General features: G+C 45.3%; 1 protein-coding gene and 1 pseudogene across 6 annotated transcripts in view; one reads left to right on the plus strand and one right to left on the minus strand.

Annotated features, from left to right (window-relative positions):
* The window catches only part of PARP4 (poly(ADP-ribose) polymerase family member 4), a 77,581-nt gene that overhangs the window by 7,447 nt on the left and 47,302 nt on the right, over positions 1-22,832 (plus strand). For all 6 annotated transcript variants that reach the window (XR_008685995.2, XM_055426431.2, XM_055426429.2 and 3 more), the window contains 12 exons: positions 3,162-3,231; positions 4,319-4,394; positions 5,149-5,262; positions 7,331-7,480; positions 7,987-8,124; positions 10,780-10,953; positions 14,106-14,266; positions 15,091-15,228; positions 17,474-17,569; positions 19,849-20,032; positions 20,220-20,376; positions 21,724-21,848. Coding sequence is in view for 5 of the 6 variants with exons in the window: in XM_055426431.2 (XP_055282406.2) it covers positions 3,162-3,231; positions 4,319-4,394; positions 5,149-5,262; positions 7,331-7,480; positions 7,987-8,124; positions 10,780-10,953; positions 14,106-14,266; positions 15,091-15,228; positions 17,474-17,569; positions 19,849-20,032; positions 20,220-20,376; positions 21,724-21,848 (1,583 nt within the window). In the remaining variant the exon portion in view is untranslated. The remainder of the gene's footprint in view (positions 1-3,161; positions 3,232-4,318; positions 4,395-5,148; positions 5,263-7,330; positions 7,481-7,986; positions 8,125-10,779; positions 10,954-14,105; positions 14,267-15,090; positions 15,229-17,473; positions 17,570-19,848; positions 20,033-20,219; positions 20,377-21,723; positions 21,849-22,832) is intronic.
* Positions 353-1,282, minus strand: LOC148775833 (antizyme inhibitor 1 pseudogene; annotated as a pseudogene).

The raw sequence follows: 22,832 nt of genomic DNA on the forward strand, positions 1-22,832 counted from the left end.
CAAATACTATGAGGCAATTTTACATTTATTAAACTGTTGTTCAAAGCATAAATTTACACATTGTATTTACACTGAACATATCTGCTGAAGTCAGCACTGGTCTTCCATTGACATTTGATACATCTTAGTGAAAGATGTTGACTTTACAAGACTTTTTAATGTGAATCCTTAATATGAAAGCTTGTACTACTTGTATGTAAATTGTTTAATGGGGAATCCAGTGAGTAGGCTTCCATCACTACCACGTCCTCCATTTTGTTGCATATTTCATTTTAAATGCATATAAGGTAGGGCAAAGTGTTAAGTTTAAATCTGAACACATTACCTAAATCTCCCAATTACCCACAGTGAATTATAGGTGAAAGCTGGTTTGATCTGATCCCAAACACCTAATACTATTGGTTTTTGTTTTCAAGAGAATTAACAGAATAAAATTGTTCACGTTGTTCCACACTGGAATGTAGACTGGACAAACTTCACCTGCTACTTCAGATCTTTCTAAAGAAAGTGCTGAAGCGTCAGTGGAGAAGCTGTCTTGGAGGCTTGGCTGAGTGGGTGAAGGCACAAAGAAGAGCTTTCATCATTGAGTCTGAAGTGATTGTAGCATCCTCCCTTCTTGCCAGTCACTGAATGACATCCTGTGATAAACAGCTGGCTCTGAAAAAGCATTCAAAGCAGGTGGTTTGTGGAAAGAATCTGCTTCCATGCTATCAGAGAAAAGCCAGCCTCCCATATTCAAGAAGAGAGTTTTCCACAGTTTGATCAAGCTCATCACAGCATGGACCCCACGGGCAGCTTGTAAACTTCATCCTTGTATTTCTTGTGAATCTTCGGGATGGTATTTAAGTCCTTAGACAGAGACAGTTTACTTGCAAAAGAACCATAAACCCCATCATTCGGGTAATACACAAAAGTCTGGCTCATCACTTCTGGTATTTTCTATTCCAGAGAAAAATGTATCACTTTCAATAGCTTTCTTTTCAATGATGTTAATAGCAAATGTAAAGGCAGAAGACACCTAGTATCTTCTAGGTTCTGAAGTTGTCTTAATGCTAGATCCTTCTGGAAATTGGAACATCCAGCACGGGGCTGGCAACATATGAACCTCTTTCAGCTTAAGTTTAGTTCTTATGACCATCCCCCCTCCCCTATCCACAACATCTAGCGTGTTCATTATGAAGCTGAGTTCTGCACCACGTCACACACACTGGGCATCTGATGGAGCATGGGTGTTTACTTGAGAGTCTTTTCAGGCCCTTGAAATATGAAATTTGACCCCATTAAATTAGACACCCAAGTTCCATAGCACATTCAAAACAACCACCTATTGTTCCTCAGGGTAGTGCTGCCGTCGGTGTTACTTTCTGCTGCAGTAGGCAGTGAGACCTCAGAGAAGGGGAGATGGGGCAGGGCTGGTCCACGCCCACAGCAGCACACATCGGGCCTGCAGACTGGAGCTGCGTGGACAGTGCCAGCGCCCCCAGACCCAGGACAGGAGTACCAAGTGAACCTCACAAAGTACAATCTAGATTACAAGTCTTTTATGTCTCCTACATTGGCAGGCAGGTTCTTCACCACTCACGCCATCTGGGAAGCCCATAGCTAATTGAAAGTGAAAATCACTCAGTCATGTCTGACTCTTTGCAACCCCATGGACTATACAGTCCATGGAATTCTCCAGGCCAGAATACTGGAGTGGGTAGCCATTCCCTTCTCCAGGGGATCTTCCCAAGCCGGGGATCAAACCCAGGTCTCCCACATTGCAGTCGGATTCTTTACCAACTGAGCCATAAGGGAAGCCCATAACTAATTTAAGGAAACCTAAGAAAACATGCTCAAAATTCTCCAAGCCAGGCTTCAGCAATACGTGAACCGTGAACTTCCAGATGTTCAAGCAGGTTTTAGAAAAGGCAGAGGCACCAGAGATCAAATTGCCAACATCCGCTGGATCATGGAGAAAGCAAGAGAGTTCCAGGAAAACATCTATTTCTGCTTCATTGACTATGCCAAAGCCTTTGACTGTGTGGATCACAGTAAACTGTGGAAAATTCTGGAAGAGATGGGAATACCAGACCACCTGACCTGCCTCTTGAGAAACCTGTATGCAGGTCAGGAAGCAACAGTTAGAACTGGACATGGAACAACAGACTGGTTCCAAATAGGAAAAGGAGTATGTCAAGGTTGTATATTGTCACCCTGCTTATTTAACTTATATGCAGAGTACATCATGAGAAACGCTGGGCTGCAAGAAGCACAAGCTGGAATCAAGATTGCTGGGAGAAATATCAATAACCTCAGATATGCAGATGACACCACCCTTATAGCAGAAAGTGAAGAGGAACTCAAAAGCCTCTTGATGAAAGTGGAAGAGGAGAGGGAAAAGGTTGGCTTGAAGCTCAACATTCAGAAAACAAAGATCATGGCATCTGGTCCCATCACTTCATGGAAAATGGATAGGGAAACAGTGTCAGACTTTATTTTTTGGGGCTCCAAAATCACTGCAGATGCTGATTGCAGCCATGAAATTAAAAGACGCTTGCTCCTTGGAAGGAAAGTTATGACCAACCTAGACAGCATATTAAAAAGCAGAGACATTACTTTGCCAACTAAGGTCCGTCTAGTCAAGGCTGTGGTTTTTCCAGTGGTCATGTATGGATATGAGAGTTGGACTGTGAAGAAAACTGATCGCCGAAGAATTGATGCTTTTGAACTGTGGTGTTGGAGAAGACTCTTGAGAGTCCCTTGGACTGCAAGGAGATCCAACCAGTCCATTCTAAAGGAGATCAATCGTGGGTGTTCATTGGAAGGATTGATGCTAAAGCTGAAACTCCAATACTTTGGCCACCTCATGCAAAGAGTTGACTCACTGGAAAAGACACTGATGCTAGTAGGGATTGGGGGCGGGAGGAGAAGGGGACGACAGAGAATGAGATGGCTGGATGGCATCACTGACTCGGATAGACATGCGTTTGAGTGAACTCCGGGAGTTGGTGATGGACAGGGAGGCCTGGCGTGCTGTGATTCATGGGGTCGCAAAGAGTCAGACACAACTGAGCGACTGAACTGAACTGAAGAAAACATAACAGCATGGCAAGATTTATTGTTAACTAATTTTAATATATATTTGAGTACTAAACATGCTTTGTTTGTTTTAATTCTAGAAATGAAAACGAATGATTCTTTATTCCTGGACAGTTCCACAGAGAAGGAGAACACTGTTGAACTCACTAAGTAATCTACTTTTGATCTTTAAGACTTGACATAGTTTGTGAAATGTTTTGTAAACCTCAATATTAAAATGCTATTAGTACATCAGTATTTTTATAGTATTTTAATTTATCTTATCTAACTTTTTTAAGTTTTTAGTTAGTTATTCACTTACTGTAGTGATAATTATTTTTGTCAGTATTATATGAGACTAGATATAATTGTTAGATTGATTTTAAAAAAGAAAAACCACTGGAGATGAGATTTGGGCAGTCTGCTCTTTCTGTTATCTTCCTGAACAGCGTTCAGAATAAAGACCATTCATTAGTCTCTACCTGATACTTTGAAAGACCCTGATTCTGGGAATTGGAGGCAGGAGGAGGAGAAGGGGATGACAGAGAATGAGATGGTTGGATAGCATTACCAACTCAATGGACATGAGTTTGAGCAGGCTCCAGGATTTGGTGATGGACAGGGAAGCCTGCCATGCTGCAGTCTATGAGTCTAAGAGTCAGATATGACTGAGCCCCTGAACTGAGCTGATATTTTAAATAAATAAATAGAGATAGAAATAATACAACCTTCCCCAAATGAAGTAATGAGTCTAAAGTTCTGTATGGCCTCAGCTGCAGTGTCATTTAAACATCACAGTTGATTTGTTTGTTAATCTTTATTTGTTAATCTTCGTGTTATAAGAGAGAATAAATATCAAAAATAAAAGTATAGATTATGAGAAATCTGACACCCTTAATTAGTTACTTTGTTAATTAGCTAATTTATTTTAAAGAGGACTTGAGTGTAGTCTGGAGAGGTATGTTTCCCTCTGGAGTGACCAGCTTCCAAGGGCTAGAGCCCAGGGTGAACACAGGTCTCCCTGCCCCCATCTCCCTCTACTGCAGACTCATAGCACTCAGAGCTCTGGAATTGTGTATGGAAGGGATCAATCCATTCTCTCCACAGGACCTTGTTGCCATCTTTAGAATATCTAAGGAGATGTTAAGAACTTATAATGTATTTTGTATGGAATTAGAGCTACAAGAAAAATTTTACGAAAAGTCTGTTTAGTCTAAAGCTTCATTTTAATGTTAAAATTGTATTATACAAATTTCAGGTTTTATGCAGAGGATGTTGAAATTCCTCATTTTCCTCAAGATTTTGAAGTTGCAAAATATAACATCTTGGAAAAAGTAAGAGTCTAATTTCTAGTTGAGGGAACAAAGCTGTTTGAAGTCTTCTGATTATTTTTCCTATTTGATAATTTTCCCATTTTTGAAAAATTGTGCATTTCCTGAATAAATACTCCTTAATATATTAGTTGATTTTTAATAGTAAAAAAACTTCACATTTAAAATGTTTGATTTTAGTGTTTTATTATAAAAGAAATGCATGCTTATAATAAAATATAATAAAAATATAAACAGCACAAAAACGTAATATGACATTAAAAAGTGAAGATACTCCTCTCTGTTAACAGTTTCTTGTATTTTAAAAGAGTAGATTTCACACCAAGTATTTACATTATGTTGAATTTCCATTATTTTCATTAAAATGAAAAACAAAAAACTTTTCTTCTGACACCATATAAATGCAAAATAACAGTAACATTTAAAATGATGCTCCATTTGTATTTTTAAGATATTTTAATAAAATGTAACTTGAAAATAACATTTCCTCTGTGATTAAGAAAATGTGAAAAGTGGGATGATTTAAACATATACAAGTATATTTATAACAAAAATCCCAGAAGGAAATATAAAAAAATATTAATATTGGTTATATATCTGTAGTAGGACTCCAGATGATATTTATTTTCTATTTACTTTCTAAATTATATCTGCAAATGATATAATTTGTATCAGGTTTATAATCAACATTTTTAAATGGCATGTGCAGTTTGTAATTTAGTGAATGCAGCTTATGAAAGAGCAACATGTTTTCCAGGTTGTGACAGAGGGAGGTAAAGAGACAGCTGTGGTGGAGCTGCAGTGCCTCCAGGGCCCTGGGGACCGTGGCTTTCTGATAAGCACACACTTCCTCCTGGCCACCGGCACACAGGTAAGGGCTTCGTGGTAACGCCTATGTTTTTATTGTCCACCTTATTGATAGCGAATTTTGTAAAAACTGGTCAGTTGAACCAGCCAACCCGTTAGCTTCTCTCTTTTTAGCAAGTACACCATTTTGAACAGTGGAGAGGTGCTCTTTTGGGATATGGAGGTGAGGGTAGGCTGGGAGCCAGGAGAACATTCCCTGGGGTGCGGGTTCCTGCTCCTGCTCTGAGTTACTTACAGAAACTTTCCTAATGTTTGTACCTTGGCACTGGATCCCTTCACTCACTTCATTAAACACCTGCTCTATACCAAGGAGTTGCCTAGAAGCCACTCCTAATGTGAGGTGAAAAGACCACACACCCACCCTTGGAAATTGGAAGGGACAGCAAATCATGGTCCCACCCCCACCGTAACTCAGCTGCTACTGAAGTGTGTGTGAAGTGCCTGGGCTCAGGGACAGCAAGCGGGGCTGCCCATGCCCATGACTTTCTCAAGGTCGATGTCAGGTCAAGGGCAGGGTTCTGACCTAAGACAGTTAGGGAAAAAAAACAACCCAGAGCCTGCACCTGAAGTTCCAAGTAAAGCCTACAGCCCTGTCAGAGTTTTCTGTGAGACGCTTACTGACTGGAAGCTCATAGGCTCCCCTTCGAGTGACCACACAGTGGTTCTCTCGGGCTCAGGACGCACCCGCTTCACCCATCCCCCACAGGGGGTCAGCTGTCCTCCAGGAAGGAGACATCTCCTCAGGGCCCAGACTGCTGGTGATGCCCCCGGGTTCCTGACGCCCAGCAAGGAGACAGTTACACAGTCCTGGGCCCAGGGCTCAGGCTGGCCATCTGTCGGTGTTCACTGCTGACCTCCAGTCCTGGTGTAGGACTCCATTACCCAAGCAGTTCTGCCAAATATTACAGCTGGTATGCCTATCAAGATTCCATGAGGACATAAAAGATTAACCCAAGGTCAAGTGTGTCCAAGAAGGAGAAAGACTTTGTTAACCTTTTACCCAGAAGTGTAGATGGTGTTTTGTGGAGAATTTAGGTGTGTGGGTGAAAAGTAAGTAAAAATCAAGATGAAAACCAGGTAGAATGTGTCAGAACTACTTCTGCCTTCCCAGCCTCCCTCCCCCAGCCTGGCCCTTTTGCTCCTGGGTGAGTCTGTTCCCTCGACAGGCATAACCCTCCCTGATGAGACAGACAGAGCTTCTCTGGCCCTTGTCCTTTGTTAATCCATTGTGGCAGAAATCTTCCAAAATTGGGTTAAATTTTACCTTTTTATTTTGTTTTTTTGTAAAAATTACTGATTTTATTAAATCTTGGCCCCCTTTTTTTTTTTTTTAATTTAACCTTCTTGAATGGAGTGACATGGACGTGGTGTGTGTCCTGCGGCCAGTGGGGCAGGGTTATTGGCTTCGTGTGATCCAGCCCCCATGCACAGCCCGCAGGGTCTCCACAGCCCCACTAGGCAAGCCATCCATGTTCACTGAGGTTAGGACGGGGCAGGATTTGGGGAGGACAGACACCCCATCAGGACGGCGGGAATGACCACGGTGTTTGCCTCTGCCTTTGTCTGCATGACCTTCCAGCACCCCCCCTTTCTCCTTGGCTAAGGCAGTCCTTTCCTTAGGCTGTGCCTGTCTAATGATGCTTCATCTCTGAGGTATTTTTCTTTCCTCTCTTCACCCAGTTTTTCTCATTTCTGGAAGACTAGAAGCCAGACTTCAAAGCGGGATAGGATGGTGTGTAAGGTCAGATTCTGGGCTCTGAACATATGTCCTGAGGCTCTTTTGTGAGTCCAGTGCTTCTTTCCCACCTGCCGTGCCTCTCAAACTCCTCCCCCCCCAACTTGCAGGTTTTAGGCTGTTTTGTCAAGAATTGAAAATGTTAAGTAATTCCTTGAAATAGCTAGTTTCTAAGCTCCTTTATAGAAGAAAACTAGCTGAGGCATCTTATCTGTGATCCTGTTTCCCCTACCCCCACCCCCACATGGTACCCAGTAGGTGTTCATTAAAGATCGATGTGCTAATAAGCTACCGTATGCTAGTGTCCTGACACTGTGCTACGTGCTGTAACTTACAGACCAGGAGGCAGTCCTCTGTGAATAAAACCTCGGCAGACGCAAGTGAATACTATGAGAATTACATTGAGGAACTGAAGAAACAAGGCTTTCTACTGAGAGAACATTTTACACCCGAAGCAACCCAGTTAGCATCTGAAAAACTGCAAGTAGTAAGCTTGTTTTCTACATATTCTTCTGTATTACTGATTAAATAGATTTAACAGAAATGTTTTCTTCATGACAAATAAAAAGCTGGCAGGAGACAAGAACAGGAGTTAAAAGGCAAGAGGGGCCCACAGAGAGGCTCAAAGTCGAGTCGGGAGTGAGTCCCAGGATGAGCCACAGACCTCCCAGCTTCCCAGAGATTTCACTGGGAGCCAGGCCAGGAGTCAGGTCCTCAAACCCTTAATGCCACTTCATCTTTAATGCCACAGCAGGCCTAAAGAATTGCAGGGTGAAGAAAAAGGCAGGAGGGAAAACAGCATGGGGGTAAAAGAGAAGAGGGTCGAGAGAGGAGGACAAGGAGCAGGGACAAGTTGGGAGGGGCCAGGGTTAACAGTCACCCTATCGTGGGATGACATGGGCTGTTTCCTCTCGCCCCTCTGCTCATCTCAGGTTTAAAGGAGCACACTCATAAACTCTTTGTGGGTGTTTTTCTGTTTCTCTGTGGTTGCAGTTACTTTTGGAGGAGGTAATAAACTCGAATGCCCTGAGCCCCGAGGTGAGTGGCTTGGTGGAGATGCTCTGGGCAGAAGCCCTCGGCCGCCTGGAGGACACGCTGCTGAGACCCGTGGGCATGATAAGCCTGAATGACGTGAGTGCTATGTCCTGGAAGCAGGTTCTGCCAGGCAAGCCTGCCTTCTGCTTGTGGCTTAGAAGCCTGTGCCTCCTCTGAACCAGGCTCCCGCTGTGCTGCTGCTCTTCCTTCTGGCGTTGGAGAGAGGGGTGCGAGGAGCACTGCTGGGAAGTGGGCTTCCGAGGAAACTAGAGTCCCATCTGCAGCATCCACCTTGGGAGCAGCGCAGGGCAGTCCTGGGACATGGGCACTGCGGAACCTCAGGGAGAGACACAGACCCTGGTCCACTTCAGAGTGACCGTCTTGAGCCTTCGACCGTGTGGGGAAGGGCAGGTGCACCTGCAGCTATCAGGAGGCTCTTCTTGATTGTGTACAATTGAAGGAGCAGGGGAGGGCGGGCGGGGGATGGAGGCAGCGCCGCGCCGAGCTGCCTCCATCCGTGGCATGGAGCGGCGGCGGCAGGACCCCGGCGCGATTGGCTAGGTCCCGACCGGGCGCAGAGCGAGCAGGTGACGCGGAGGGGCCCGGCCTCATCCGGCCCTGGCGCACGGCGCCGAGAGTCCGGCCGCGCCGTCGGGGGCCACCAGCGCCGCTCTGACAGACACGCCTGTGTCCTCCCCGCCGGTGCGCTTGCTGGACATGCCCCCGGGACGCGGCGGCGGCGGCGGGGACCCCGGGGCTCGCCTCCGCCCAGGGACCCCCACCCAGCCTTCGGGCGCCCGGGGCCCCCGCTGAGCACGCCTCCCGCCCGCCCGGACCCCTCCGGCCAGCGCGCTGACGGGCCCTGGCGCCGTGGGTCCCCGCGGGCTGATGGACTGATGGGCGCCGCGGGACGCAGGATGAGGGGGGCGCCCGCGTGCCTGATACTGCCGCAGCTGCCGCCGTGGCTGTTGCTTTTGATGCTCGAGTCTCGGGGCGCGCCCGGCTGCCCGCTCCCCATCCGCAGCTGCAAGTGCTCGGGGGAGCGGCCCAAGGGGCTCAGCGGCGGCGCCCCCAACCCGGCGCGCAGGAGGGTGGTGTGCTGCGGCGGTCACCTCCCGGAGCCTCCCGATTCCGGCCTTCTACCGAACAGCACCGTTACCCTGCGCTTCTGATGTGAACGAGAGCCGCCCCCCACCCACAATCCCCAGCGTCCCGATTCCTCTTGGGCCCCTGTCCCGCCGTGCGCATCTGTGAATTGACCTGTGCTCCTAGTCCTGCATCCCTTCCTCCTCCCTCCCTCTTCGGATGTGAAGACGAACTTTGGCCGTTTCTCGATTGACTTCTTCGCGCAAAGATTGCAGAGAAAGAAACCTGGTGGAGGGGAAGGAGGCTGCCTCCCAACTTCCCTCCGTTATCCTGTCGTTCCCTTCTCAGCCCGGGCGTTATTAAGCCCTCATTGGCAATTGGCTCTGCCCGCTGCGCCACAACCCGAGCCCCAGCCTCCCCAGTGAGTGTCCGAGATCCCGGTAGCCCGCAGGAGAATTAGAGACCGCTCCCCACCGCAGCGATTTTCCGCGCGGACCACGTGCTTGGAGCTCCACGCGCGCCGTGGAGTGGGGGGTCCGGCCCTGGCAGCGGCCTGGACTTCCTGTCATGTCCTAGACCCAGCCTCCAAGCCGCTTCCCCTTCCCTGTCCTCCTGACCCCGGTGGCGACCGTTTCCCCACCACCCCTTGGAGCTGGCTCAGGGTCTATCCGATTGTGTCCAGAACAATACAGTAACAACTCTGGTTGGGTGAGTTCAGAGGCTGTGCCCTTCCTGACAGGACACGACTGGTCATTCTCTGACGTTGGCCGCCTGGCCTGCATTCTCCCTAGCCTGGGGTTGGTGTGTGCCTGTGTGTATTAGCGGGGTGGAAGCCGTGTCCCTCTGCTCTCTCCTGGGTTCTCGCCGCTCAGGGGATAGGGCCGTGACCTGGGAAGACAGCTGTGGCATCTGATTCCCGTCCCCCTGAGAGTCCACTGGTGTGGAAGTGTCCAGACAGGCCTGGGCATTCCCCAGCCCACTCAACTCTGGAGGAGAAAAATCCTTGCTGTATGGAATGGTTGGGCCAGTGTGTCTGTGTGAGTCCCTGCTGGGCGATGAGAATTGAGCTCCGAGAAGGGTGTGTGTGTGTGTGTGCGCGCGCCCTGGATCTTTCAGCCCTGCTCACACACATGTGCTGAGGTTAGGGCATCCTAACGTACTGAGGGCAGAAAGAAGGGGAAAAACATTAAAGGTGGTTTTGAAGTAAAAAAAGAGCAGGTGAAGAAGGTGTTCCTAGGGATAGAGCGTGTGTGGCTGCACCAGCACATTGAAATAACTCATGGAGAAAGTAGGGTCAAGTCCAGAGGTTTTTGTGTGATGTAAAAGGTGTTCTGGTGGGCTTCATCCCTGAGTCTGATCCAAACGTCTTTCTAAATGTCTCGTGTGGAAGGAAGTCCCCTGGTTAGAACTCCTCTCTGGACGCAGACATGGATGCAGACACACTGACACTCAGGACTCTGGTTCCCTCCTCTAGTTAAGCCCAGCCCAGTTTGGAAATGAGATGCATTTTCAACAGCATCAAGCTTGCTTTGTGCAGTGTCCAGTCGAAAGCTAATAGTCATGATGTATATAAGAACCATTTTAGGTATTTTTATACAAGTTACTTTACTTTTTCTAGATTATCAAATTAAATTTTAATAATCATGTGTCATCTTCTGTTTAAAGGTGAGCAAGGCAGAAGGAATTCTCCTCCTAGTAAAGGAAGCAATGAGAAATGGAGAAACACAGGAGCAACTGCAAACGATGCTGACCGAGTTCTACAGATTAATCCCTCACAGAGCTGCTGCAGCTGAGAAGGTCAGCCCGAGCCTGCTGGCTAAGAAGGAGGACTTGTGCCAGGTAAGCCTCTGCACCTTGGGGTTCAGTTTACACTTTGTGGGGACAGGGGAGGGGGTCTTTCACATCTAACTGAGATAACATTGGATCATGAAGTTTGGCTCTCGAGATTGCTCAGAAACAAATGGTTGAGCCGTTTGGGGCTGATTGGGGTCCTTACGGAAGTTATCTGAATCACACTCCCAAAGGAGCCTGTGTTGGAAGAGTGGTGCAGAAGCAAGTGTTTAAAATTGTTAGGCTGGGGACTCTCCTGAGGGTCCAGTGGTTAAGCATCCGCCTTCCAATTCAGGGGATGTGGGTTCAATGCTTGGCCTTGGAACTAAGATCCTACCTGGTCCCAGGCAACTAAACCCACACGCCGTATCTAGAGAAGCCTACGAGGAAGACCCAGTACAGTGCCCCCCCCACCACACACACACACACACACACATACACTCACACACAAAAAAAGATTTTTCAAAATTGCTATTCTGTGAAATGACTTTCCAGATTAGGAGATAAGTAGGATTCTTTCCTAGAAGAAACAGAAAGCTGCTTCTGACTTGAGCAATGAGGAGGCTTGTCACCCTGTAGGACGAGAAGTCCAGCTGTTGGGTGGCCACTGGTCCAGTTCACACAAGGCTGCGACCTCACTGGGGCCTGGCCTTTTCCCACCTCTGTGCTTCCTGCAGGGATGGCTCCCCTTCCCCTGCTGACTCCCCTTCCCATCAGCTCACAGCATCCCTCCTGGAAGGTTTCTTCTTATGTCTCTTGGAGGATGCCCCCAGTACCCTCTTATTTTTCTTTTTATTATTATTTTTAAATTAAGTATAGTTCATTTATAATATAGTTAGTTTCAGGTGTACAGCAAAGTGGCTAGGTTTTGTATACACACACAGATGTATATACATATATATTGTACACATATATATACACACATGATCTTTTTTCAGACTCTTTTCCATGATAGGTACTGTAAGATGTTGAACCCAGGTCTCCTGCATTGCAGGCAGATTCTTTACCTGCTGAGCCACAAGGGAAGCCCATATAGCTCCATATGCTACAGTAAATCCTTGATTTTTTATTTCTTTTGTATGTAGGGGTATTTATCTGTTAATTCCAGACTCCTAATTTATCCCTTGCCTTTTGTAACTTTAAGTTTATTTTCTATGTTTGTGAGTCTGTTTATTTTCCATAAATAAGTTCATTTGGCTTCCCTGGTGGCTCAAACAGTAAAGAATCTACCTGAATGCAGGAGACGTGGATTTGATCCCTGGGTCGGAAAGATCCCCTGGAAAAGGGAATGACTACTCACTCCACTGTTCTTGCCTGGAGAAATTTCATGGACAGAGGAGCCTGGCATGCTGCAGTCCATCGAGTCGCAAAGAGTTAGACATGACTTAGCAACTGAACAACAACAATATTGATTCCACATACAAGTGACATCATAGATACTTGTCTTTGTCTAACTTCACTTAGTGTGATAATCTCTAGTTGCATCCATGTTGCTGCAAATGGCATTATTTTAGGCATTATTTTATTCTTTTTAATGACTGAGTAGTATTCCATTGTATATATGTACTACATCTTTATCCATTCATCTGTCAGTGGGCACAGGTTGCTTCCATGTCTTGGCTGTTTCTTTAGCCAGAAGCGAGTCGTGTGCATGGCTAAGCCAGTTTCTGCTGAGGAGGATAGAATTACTGAGACTGCTCGGAAGTGGGGGAGGGAGCAGGCTCAGCTCACAGAGAACAGCAGGAAGGCAGACAGGGCTCACCCCGTCCCAGGTGAGGCAGCAACCCCTCTGACTCTGGGTTGCCACATCTGAGCATGAAGGATTCAGGATAAAATCAGAGATCCATGACCTCTAGACTTCAGAGAAGTTTGTAGATGTTAAATTTTGCATGTTTGGGGGAAATTACAGCTTCCCACCGATTGCCAGGTGGTGCTAGTGGTAAAGGACATGATTGAAGCAACTTAGCATGCATGCACTCACGGATTCCCAGAGGAGTCTGTAATCCAAAATATGTGAGGAACCAAGAAATGAGATGAGCTAGTGAATGAAACAACAAAGGACCCTCCATGTTTAAAGTTCCATGATTTCCTCAACACTGAGTGTAACTTCAGTTCCTGGTTTTGCTACTGAGAGGGTATGTGTGCTGCCCACCCAAATACTGTTAACCTGGATTCTGTATTTTCAGTAGGTAACACATCCTCATGATTCAGAAGCCAAAATTATATTTAAAAGGTGTACTCTGTTGCACCCTGTCCCCACCACCCCATTCCAGCTCCTCTGCCCCAACACATAACCATGCTTGTTAGTTTCCTGTTTGTCTTTGCACCATTTCTTCATGCAAATAAATATGAAAATGAACAAACATACTTAGTCCTTCCCCCTTTTTCTATGTAAAAAGTCATGTACTCTCTTTGCTGTCCTGCACCTGTTTTTTTTAACCTGACATAATGTACTCTTGAGTGTCCTGCACCTGTTTTCTTTACCTGACATAATGTACTCTGAGTGTAGAGACCACCCTCATTCTGGTCCACGGTGGAACATGCCCCTGGATGGGAATACTCCACCCATCCCCACCAGACACAGTGAACAACGCTACGGGAAGTAAACGCTCTGTGTGTCTGGTGTCTTGTTCTTGTGCAAGGGCATCTCTGAGAGGCAGTGCCCGAGGGAGAAGTGCAGCCTGAAAGAATAAACATGTCAGTACCTGGGGTGATTCTGTCCGCTTCCCTGCGGGTTTCTCTGTGCTGCCCTCTCACCGCCAGGGAATGCCAGTTTCCGTTTCCTGTCATCTTAAGAGCTGTGTCTTTGTCAAACTTCACCATGTGTATGGACTAGAAACAGCCTGGGTGTAGTGAGTCTGAGCACCTTTCCAGATGTTTTAGGGATGTTTGTGTTTCTTCTTCTGTGAACTGTCTGTTCGTGTTCTTTGCCTCTTTGTCTCTTGGGTCGTGATGTTTTTATTCATGGTTTTTAGGACCTTTGTAAGTTAAAATCGCGAATATTTGGTGGTTTTTGCAGTTTATTTGGGTTTCTTTCTTTGCTTATACTGAGTTTGTTGGTGGTGAAAAAAGCTTATTCAACCTTTTTGAGAAATGCAGTATGATATAAATTATTTTGATGTGTGGTCGTTCTGACGTGTATGACTCATTTCTACTTACAGCTAATAAGAGACATGGTTAATGTCTGTGAAACTAATTTGGCCAAACCCAACCCACCGTCTCTTGCCAAATACCGAGCTTTGAGATGCAAAATTGAGCATGTTGAGCCGAACACTGAAGAATTTTTGAGAGTAAGAGAAGAGGTGATGCAGAATAATCACAGGTAGGAACACAGGAGATAGGTGAGGATCTGCTCTTCAACCTGCTTCAGATTCTGGTAGAGCAGATCTTCACATACCTAGATAATTAATCCTCACTGCAGGGTAATCGCGGTGTGATGACAGATACTCACTTCTGTGTCTATAATAGGGCTCAGAGCTGTGTTCTGTGCTTAAACACTCCGCACTGTTGCAGTCCATTCCAAGTTCACCTACTCTTGCACAGAATTAAATTCTAAAAATTGAGATGAGAGAGTATTGGAGTTTGTTCACAAATGCAGTGTTTGAGTCCTGAAGGGTATTGCATGGGAAAATCCACTCAAATTATGATTTTAAGATGAAGAAACATGTTTTGGATCTCTCTCTGAACCTGACTGGACTGCTGAGCAGCACAGGTCAGCTGACCTTGTCTTGTCAGGGTGTCAGCTTGGCAAAGCTGAGACCGTGTTTTCTTATTTCTGTTGCTGGTAGAGTACTTAGCACAGAGTATGTTGAATGAATGCATGAATGTTGAACAAAGGAACATATTCAGTTCATATATTCTGTATATTATATGTTTGATAAAATATGGGATATTTTGCATGATCTTTTATAACCTACTTATAACACTTAACATTTCACTGTAAGTTTTGTTTCACATCCTTACTTATTTTTAAGAGAGTATTTTTTAATGGCTGAATACTATTTCCAAGAAATGTTGCATTGTGATTCATTGAATCAGTTCTCTAATAATGGACATTTGGGCGGTTTTTGGGTTTTCTGCTGCTGCTAACAGTTTTTTATTGTGCTTTCAATTATGTAATCTCAAGGTTTTCTTCTAATTCTACAGTAAGAGTCCAGTGGACATCTTACAGATATTTAGAGTTGGCAGAGTGAGTGAAACCACAGAGTTCCAGGGCCACCTTGGCAATGTCAGGCGCTTGCTGCATGGGTCTCCTGTGCAGAGCTTCATGGGAATCCTGTCCCGGTAAGAGCACACCATCTCTATTTTCCAGACTTTTCATCTCACAGTTAGACTTTTTTTCTGTAGTACATGGATCTATTCCATTAAAGTCAGCCAGTTTTATTGAATTCCAGAGAAAACTGAACACTTTATAGTTAAGTATGTAATTTAAGTCATATGTTAATTATTATATATTTTAAAGTGCAGTGCATGGAAACGAATTACTTCTTGAAGAAAGGGGATTCTCCATGTCCTGACTCTTCTCTGTGTGTCTAACTCAAAGATTGTCTAGAAATTAGAGCTCCCAGATGCCATGAATTATGTATTCAAAACATAGCTCTAATATCTGTTAGCTCTGAATAACACTTAATATTGGAGTTGAAACTGAAGTCACAACGAGCAAGGGAAAGCATGGTTAAATCTGGATCTTAGTTAAATCCCCTACCAAAGACTTATAAACATGCATGCTCCACCTGGAAAAAGCTTTAACTGCTTCAGAAGAACCCAAAGACAAGCTGATTAGAAAGATACAGGTTTTCCTTGAATTGACCTTTGCATTTTGTGCTATCACAATAAGAATACTAACAACACTAACAGTTGACTTCCCTGGTGGCTCAGTGGTAAACAGTCTGCCTGCTAGTGCAGGAGACACAGGTTCAGTCCCTGATCTGGGAGGATTCCAGATGGTGCCGAGCCACCAAGCCCATGCACCACAGCTATTGAGCCTGTGCTCTAGAGCCTGGAAGCTGCAACTACTGAAACCTGTCCATGCCAAAGCCCGCGCTCCGCAACAAGAGAAACCACCGCAGTAAGAAGCCCGTGCACCACAACTAGAGAGTAGCCCATGCTCTCTGCAACTAGAGAAAGCCCACGAGCAGCAACAAAGACCCAGCACAGCCATAAATAAATAATAACTCTACTAACAAGATTTTTTAAGAAAATAAAAGCTGATTCTATAGCCCATATTTTTTTTTAATTTGAATTTACCAGGGTAATTCTGAAAAAGAAGGATAACCAGAGAGGATTAACCAGTCAGATGTTAAAAACATAAAGCTTTACTGGGTAAAATAATGAGGTGAGAAATAGATGAGGCAGCAAAATAAAAATTCACAAATAAATGCAAAAACGTAGGGGATTTAAAATATGATAAAATTAGCTTTTTATCTCTATGGGAAAAGTTTATTTTCTTCAGTACCATATATGGATATAAATGGTTAACTGTCTGGAAAAAAATATAAAGTTGTATCCTTACTTCATTGCTCACACAAACTCCACGTGAAGTGAAGATTTGAAAATTTAAAATAAAATGAAACAGTAAAAGCAGTCTTTGAGTAAGAAAGATTATTTTAAGTACATCCCAAAAGCCATTTTACAAAATTAATTATATTTCATAACACGGAACATAAACTTCATATGTAATAAAAGGCAGGAGTCTCTCTTCTCCCACCTTCCCAGAGATAATCTGGTTTGTTTGATTGCGGAGAGTTCTAGAAAGCAGGAACCTACAATGGGAGCACAGTCAGCCTCATGGCTGTTCTGCTGAACCCTTCATGGGCCCAGCATGAGGGTGGGCAATGGCTAGCCAGTCCAGATGGTGATGAGAAACGGCCTTGGCTGGGTCCATTTCAGTGGCACCTGGAATTTCTACTCTGAGGTTACTTTGAAACACATTTTTCTTTTCACTTCATGCTAATTATTTATTTATTGACTTTCAGTTGGTATATTTTTTCCAGGTTTGTGGAGTTACGATTGACAAAAATTGTATATCTTTAGGTTGTACAACGTGATTTCTTAAAGTTGTACAACGTGATGTTTTAATATACGTATTTATTATGAAAAGATCTCCATAATCAAGTTAATTAGCATATCCGTCACCTCACAGGCTTACCTTTTCTTTTTCTTGTGATGAGTACAGAAGATCTAATACTACCTTAGCAGACTTCCGGTGTACAGTATCGTCACAGACAGTCACCACTCTGGGCATTGCATCCCCAGAGCGTTTTCGTCTTGTAACTGGAAGTTCGTGATTTTTGACTAGCACCACCCCCTGTAGCTTCCCCCACCCCCAGCCCCTAGAAACCACAACTCTACTCTTTAGGTTTATGAGTTCAGCTTTTTCAGATTCCACATACTTGTGAAGTCTTGTAGTATTTGTCTGTGTATGGCTTGTTTCACAGAAGTCTTTAAATAGCTCCTTTCTTGGCCATAATTATGAGGCTATAATGAAAGATTCCTTTTTTTAGTAAATCACTATAATGTTCTTTTCTAGTGGGTTGCTTTTACCCAAAGTAGTTGAAGATCGTGGCATGAAGAGAACAGACATTGGAAATCTTGGGAGTGGGATATATTTCAGTGATTCACTCAGGTCAGTACTTTATCTTTTTAATCACATCATACACACCTGTCACCAAGGAGTCGTGACCAACACTTGCTACAAGTTTTCACCTGTCTTTCCTTGGTGAGGATTTCTCACCAAGAACAGATAATTAAAGGAGCCAGTTTTCTCAGTATATTGTAGAAGCCTGTCTTGTGGTGGATATTTGGGAAAATTATATTTGAAATCATCTTAGTGATTTTACTATCCTAAGAGCTTTTACCTGTTTTTACTCACTCAGTCTCACAGCAAACCTCTGAGGTCAGGCCTTGTGACTCCCACCCTGATCACGGATGAGAACACTGTGGGAGAGTGGGGGTGACTTGCCGAAAGCCACACAGAACCTTCTCTTCTCCAGAGCCAGCGGTCTTGATTTCTCCAGCACATGACCTCACTCACAGACAGGGCCTGGAATAATATCTGAGTCTGTCTTCATTTCAGCCACAGCATATTGAACTTACTAAGCACCAGGTTAAGTGCTTCAAGCACGTTGTTTGATAACCTCACAGTGGTATTGGGAATCATTTTATAAAGGTGAAACACATTCTTGGAGTTTAAGTAACTTGCATTCAGGTCACAAAACTAAGAAAATGACAGGTTCAGGCCCAGGACAGAGGATGATTATCCAGGAATTTAAGGAGTACCCCCAAATCAATGAGAGGAGGAATACCCAGTAAGCGAAGGGCAAAAGATATGAAGAGGAAACATGTATGGACACACTTGAAAAGATTAGTGATCAAGAACGTACACATCAAACCAGAATGAGACCATTTCACACCTATTGTATCAAAAGACACTTAACACCTTTAGGTGTTGGTGAGTCTCCCCCCCTGGAAAAGGGTCCCGTCATCTCATGGAGCTGAAGAGCAGTTGTGATGATGTGACTTGGGGGTTGGGGGCAGTGTACCCCATACTGGCTGCACGTGGAATCACCCATGAGCTTTCAGACAGTGCTGGTGCAGAGTTCACCCAGATCAGCTCAGTCAGGGTCTCGGGGGCCGAGATTGGGCTCCCAGTAGTTTCTCTGCTCCGTGTGTGACTTTAACACACAATCTGGGCTGAGAATCACCACCCTAGTAAACACTGGTATACATAGACAAGTGGGGATTGGACAGTGGGGTGGGTGTTGAGCTAGTGTGGTCCTACGTTTCCATGTGTGCCTGTGTGCGGGTGGGTTAACCAGGTGCCCTCCAGCTGCGTGTGTCGAATGGATGAGCCTTAGGACCAGACCACAGAGTGACTCTCTCCACATAACATTATTACCGAGAGGCATGTGCCTGTGTGCTTACGCCGAGAAAGAAAGACAAGATAATGATGCTCTTTTTCCTGAGCTGGCGGCAGCTACAGTAGCTGTCTTATTATTATTCTTGAGACTTAACATTTATAGAATAAATGCTTTCCTATGTACAAAGTATTTCCAATTAAGCACTTTTATATGTTAAAATATTTTTCAAAAGGCAAACTGGCAGTCAGTTGAATTTAACCAAATTGAAGTCCTCAGTGGATATGGACAGTGGAGTTTTGGTAAGGAAGTGCAAACAGACCAGACTGCAGTGGGTTGAGATCTGGTTTGCAGACAAGCCAGAGAGACAGTTGCTGATGGTGAGGGGCAAGGAGGGAGGAGGCGGGCTGAGCGGTAGGGGAATAGATGAGCAGGAGGAGGGTGGGGTAGTCGAGGTCCTGTGTTTATAAATATGGGGCACCCATTAGCACAAACAGAAGTGCAAGTTTTAGAGGTGTGTCCTCAACAGTGCTCCCCAAGGCGCCCAGCCTGAACTCTTGACACAAAAGTTACTTAATTAAAGCTGTTGGTTCCTAAGAAAGTTAAATGGAATCACTTGTTTGGGCATCACTTGACGTTTTGTTTTTCCACTTGGATCCAGAAGGCTTCATGAGGGTGCAGCGTTGTTTGTCCCTTGACCAGTTCTTACATGGCATTTCATGTTCTTTCTGAACTTTAGTGCCAGGAATTAATCCACGTTTTCTTCTTATCAGGTGGGCTTCTTCCTTCTCTTTCCTCAGTCTGTATATTTTAGTAGCTAATAAAGAGCTGCCTAGCCAGCAGAGGAGCAATAAATGTGTGTTTTACGTAAAAAATTTAAATAAGTAGAGTTCTAAATGGAATCTTCAGAGATATTTCAGTAACAGTAAAATTTGGAACATTCTACCAGCAAAGTCGTTTGGATTCTAGTTTTCCTACATGTATAAAATAGTGTTACCACGTAACTGTAAAGTAAAACACATATGTGCTTACTTCCTGTGATGTGTAGTACGAGCATCAAGTACTCACACCCTGGACAGACAGATGGCACCCGACTCCTGGTCATCTGTGACGTCGCCCTTGGCAGGTGCATGGATCTGCACAAGCGAGACTTCTCCCTGACAGAGGCACCACCTGAGTATGACAGCGTCCACGGGGTGCGGGGAACGGATATGGTCAGCTCGGACTTTGAGGTATCTATCAAGGCAGATAGACAGGCTCCTGTTCTTATCAAATATGTTTAAGTTTAAATAATTACTGTATAGCTACTGTCTGTATTCAACAGCTTCTAAATTAACAAATATGAAATTCTGCTTTTATGAAAACATTTGCCAATAAAGTTTCTTTTGCTTTATTATTAAACTTCTGCTTTTTCTCTAGGATGACGAATTTGTTGTATACAAAACCAATCAGGTTAAAATGAAATATATTGTTAAATTTTCTGTACCTGGAGATAAAATAAAGGACTTTCATCCTTGTGATAATACCGAATTAGAAGAATACAGACCTGAGTTTTCAAATTTTTCAGCAGTTGAAGGTAAGATGGCTTTTTTGACTGCTGTTCTATGTGATGTTTATAGAACTTAAACATTGTATTTTCAATGAAATTTATATTCATGTTTGGTAACTATATCTCTGATTTCTTACATAAATACTTCATTTCCTTTTTTATTTTGTAAAAACAAAACCCAGGGTGATTGAAAGATTGGGTCATGTCAGAGTCCCCTGTTACTTCATTAACACACTGGAGCTGAGCCATCTACCACCCCCCTGAACCAAGTCCAGGTGTCGCAGTGCAGAAGATGCAGCCTTAGAGTTCAGTAGCTTGCCAGTTACCAGGCTGTGCAACCTCAGACAAACCTCATAACCTTTCTGGGCTCAGCTTCTCCTCTGTGGGAATGAGATCAACACCTGCATTACTTGAAGGGGCTGCAAAGTCGCCATGTGCAGCTTTTGTGTCAGTAGAAGGTGACCACTTCTCAGAAAATTGTAAATTCAAACTAGTATAATATTAATTGATAGCATTTAAAACCACATCAGCATTTTAAACTATGATCAAGTTATTTTATATCAGAAATATATGGCTTCGTGTAGAACATGACCCCTGTTTTCCACTGGGAGTCATTAAGTGTGTATCTCGTGAGAGTGTATCTTAGCCCAGTCTGGCACCTTCCCCACGTGACTCATGAGGACATGGGCTTCCTGGGACTGAAGTCTGAGAGACCTCCTGTCGCTGCAGCTCTGTGGCACAGTGACAACGCTGACTGAGCAGGGGGTGCAGAAACCCAGATTCATACTTGAGATACACTTAATAGGTGTTCTGAAGACCTGTGTGTACTCGTATATGTTTAAACTTTGAATTTGCGAGATGATGCCGCATAGTTGCTACTGCTGCTGCTGCTAAGTCACTTCAGTCGTGTCCGACTCTGTGTGACCCCATAGATGGAAGCCCACCAGGCTCCCCCGTCCCTGGGATTCTCCAGGCAAGAACACTGGAGTGGGTTGCCATTTCCTTCTCCAATGTGTGAAAGTGAGGTCAGTCAGTCGCGTCTGACCCTTAGCGACCCCACAGACTGCAGCCTACCAGGCTCCTCCATCCATGGGATTTTCTAGGCAAGAGTACTGGAGTGGCTTGCCATTGCCTTCTCCGGCCGCATAGTTAGTAGACTGAAAAGGCAGCATCCCCGTTGGGAATGCTTCCCCCGCCCCGTCTCATGTGGGTTAACTTTTCAGAAATGGTGACTGAAAATCCTAAAATGCTATTTGTCCACTTACCCTAAAATGTAAGGTTTGAAGGGAAGGGGAAGGAATAAAGGTCAAGGTGACAGAAACAGACTGTGGAGGGAGGGCTTTCAAAGCTGATATGAATGTTTCTGACTTGCAGATCACCAGCTTCCAGACAGCACGCCTTTCCCCGACATCAAGGCCGGCCTCCAGGATGCCTCTGGGAATTCAGTTCCTCTGGAGGATGTTCACATCAAGGGGAAAATAATAGACTTTGTAGCCCAGGTATGTTCTTTCTGGTTTTGTGATGCTTAAACTAAATGAATGTCAATCATACACAAGAATTGGATTACAGTTGCATGAACTAAACACATACATTTCTAAAATTTGTTTGTTCATTGAGCACCCAGTGTGTGCCCGGGGCCGTCCTAAGCTCTAGGTGAACCGCAAGGAGCAGCCTAAGGAAAGCCTGCCTGGTAGAGCAGGACCAGGCAGTGCACTAGGGAAATAAATAAAATATGTAACATGGGCCTGCTGGAGAGAAAACCAGGGCAGGCAAGAGGGGATGGACTGGTGAACACGGTGGCCAACAAGGCCTCCTGAGAAGGGACGTCTGAGGTGCCTATTCCAGGTGGTGGAAGGGCATGTGCAAAGGCCCTGAGGCAGGAATGCACCTAACATGGGGTGCACCGAGGATCGGGGTGAAGAGGGGGTGGGGGAGCATTGAGTGTGAGCACCAAGGAGCAGGGTGGAATGGACACTGAGGATCAGCATGGGGGGTGGGGGGCCCTGAGGAGCGGCATGAGGAGGCCGTGGTTGGAAGTGCGTGAGGAGGCGGTGGGCACTCCTGTCAGGCACAGACGGACATGCAGAGTGAGTGGGAAGCCTTTGGAAGACATTTGCCGTGCAGTGACCTGTTCAAGCTGTGTTCTCACGGGATCACTCCAGCCCAACCCTCCTCCCCAAGTTGAGCACAGTTAGAGGATGACCAGCTCGGAGACATAGTTCTGTCCAGGAACACACCGTGCAGGGATGCGGGCTGGCAGCAAGGCCTGCAGGGGGAGGGAGTCGGGCTGGCAGGAGAGACTGGCCGTGGTCCTTCAGAGGGAAGTGGGGCTGGTCTTTAGTGATCACCTGACTGGGGAAGATGGGTGTGGGGCGGGGAAGAGCCTGCCTGCCACCCCTGAGGCTGACACCATGTGGGTGTGTCTGACCTTCATCCCCGCCCATGCTGACCCACCCCCACAGCCCTGAAGCCTCTGGGGGCAC

This window comes from Moschus berezovskii, chromosome 13 (genome assembly GCF_049115385.1).
Source record: "Moschus berezovskii isolate FMDL1 chromosome 13, NW_MosBer_1.0, whole genome shotgun sequence".
In the NCBI taxonomy this organism is placed as follows: Eukaryota; Metazoa; Chordata; class Mammalia; order Artiodactyla; family Moschidae; genus Moschus; species Moschus berezovskii.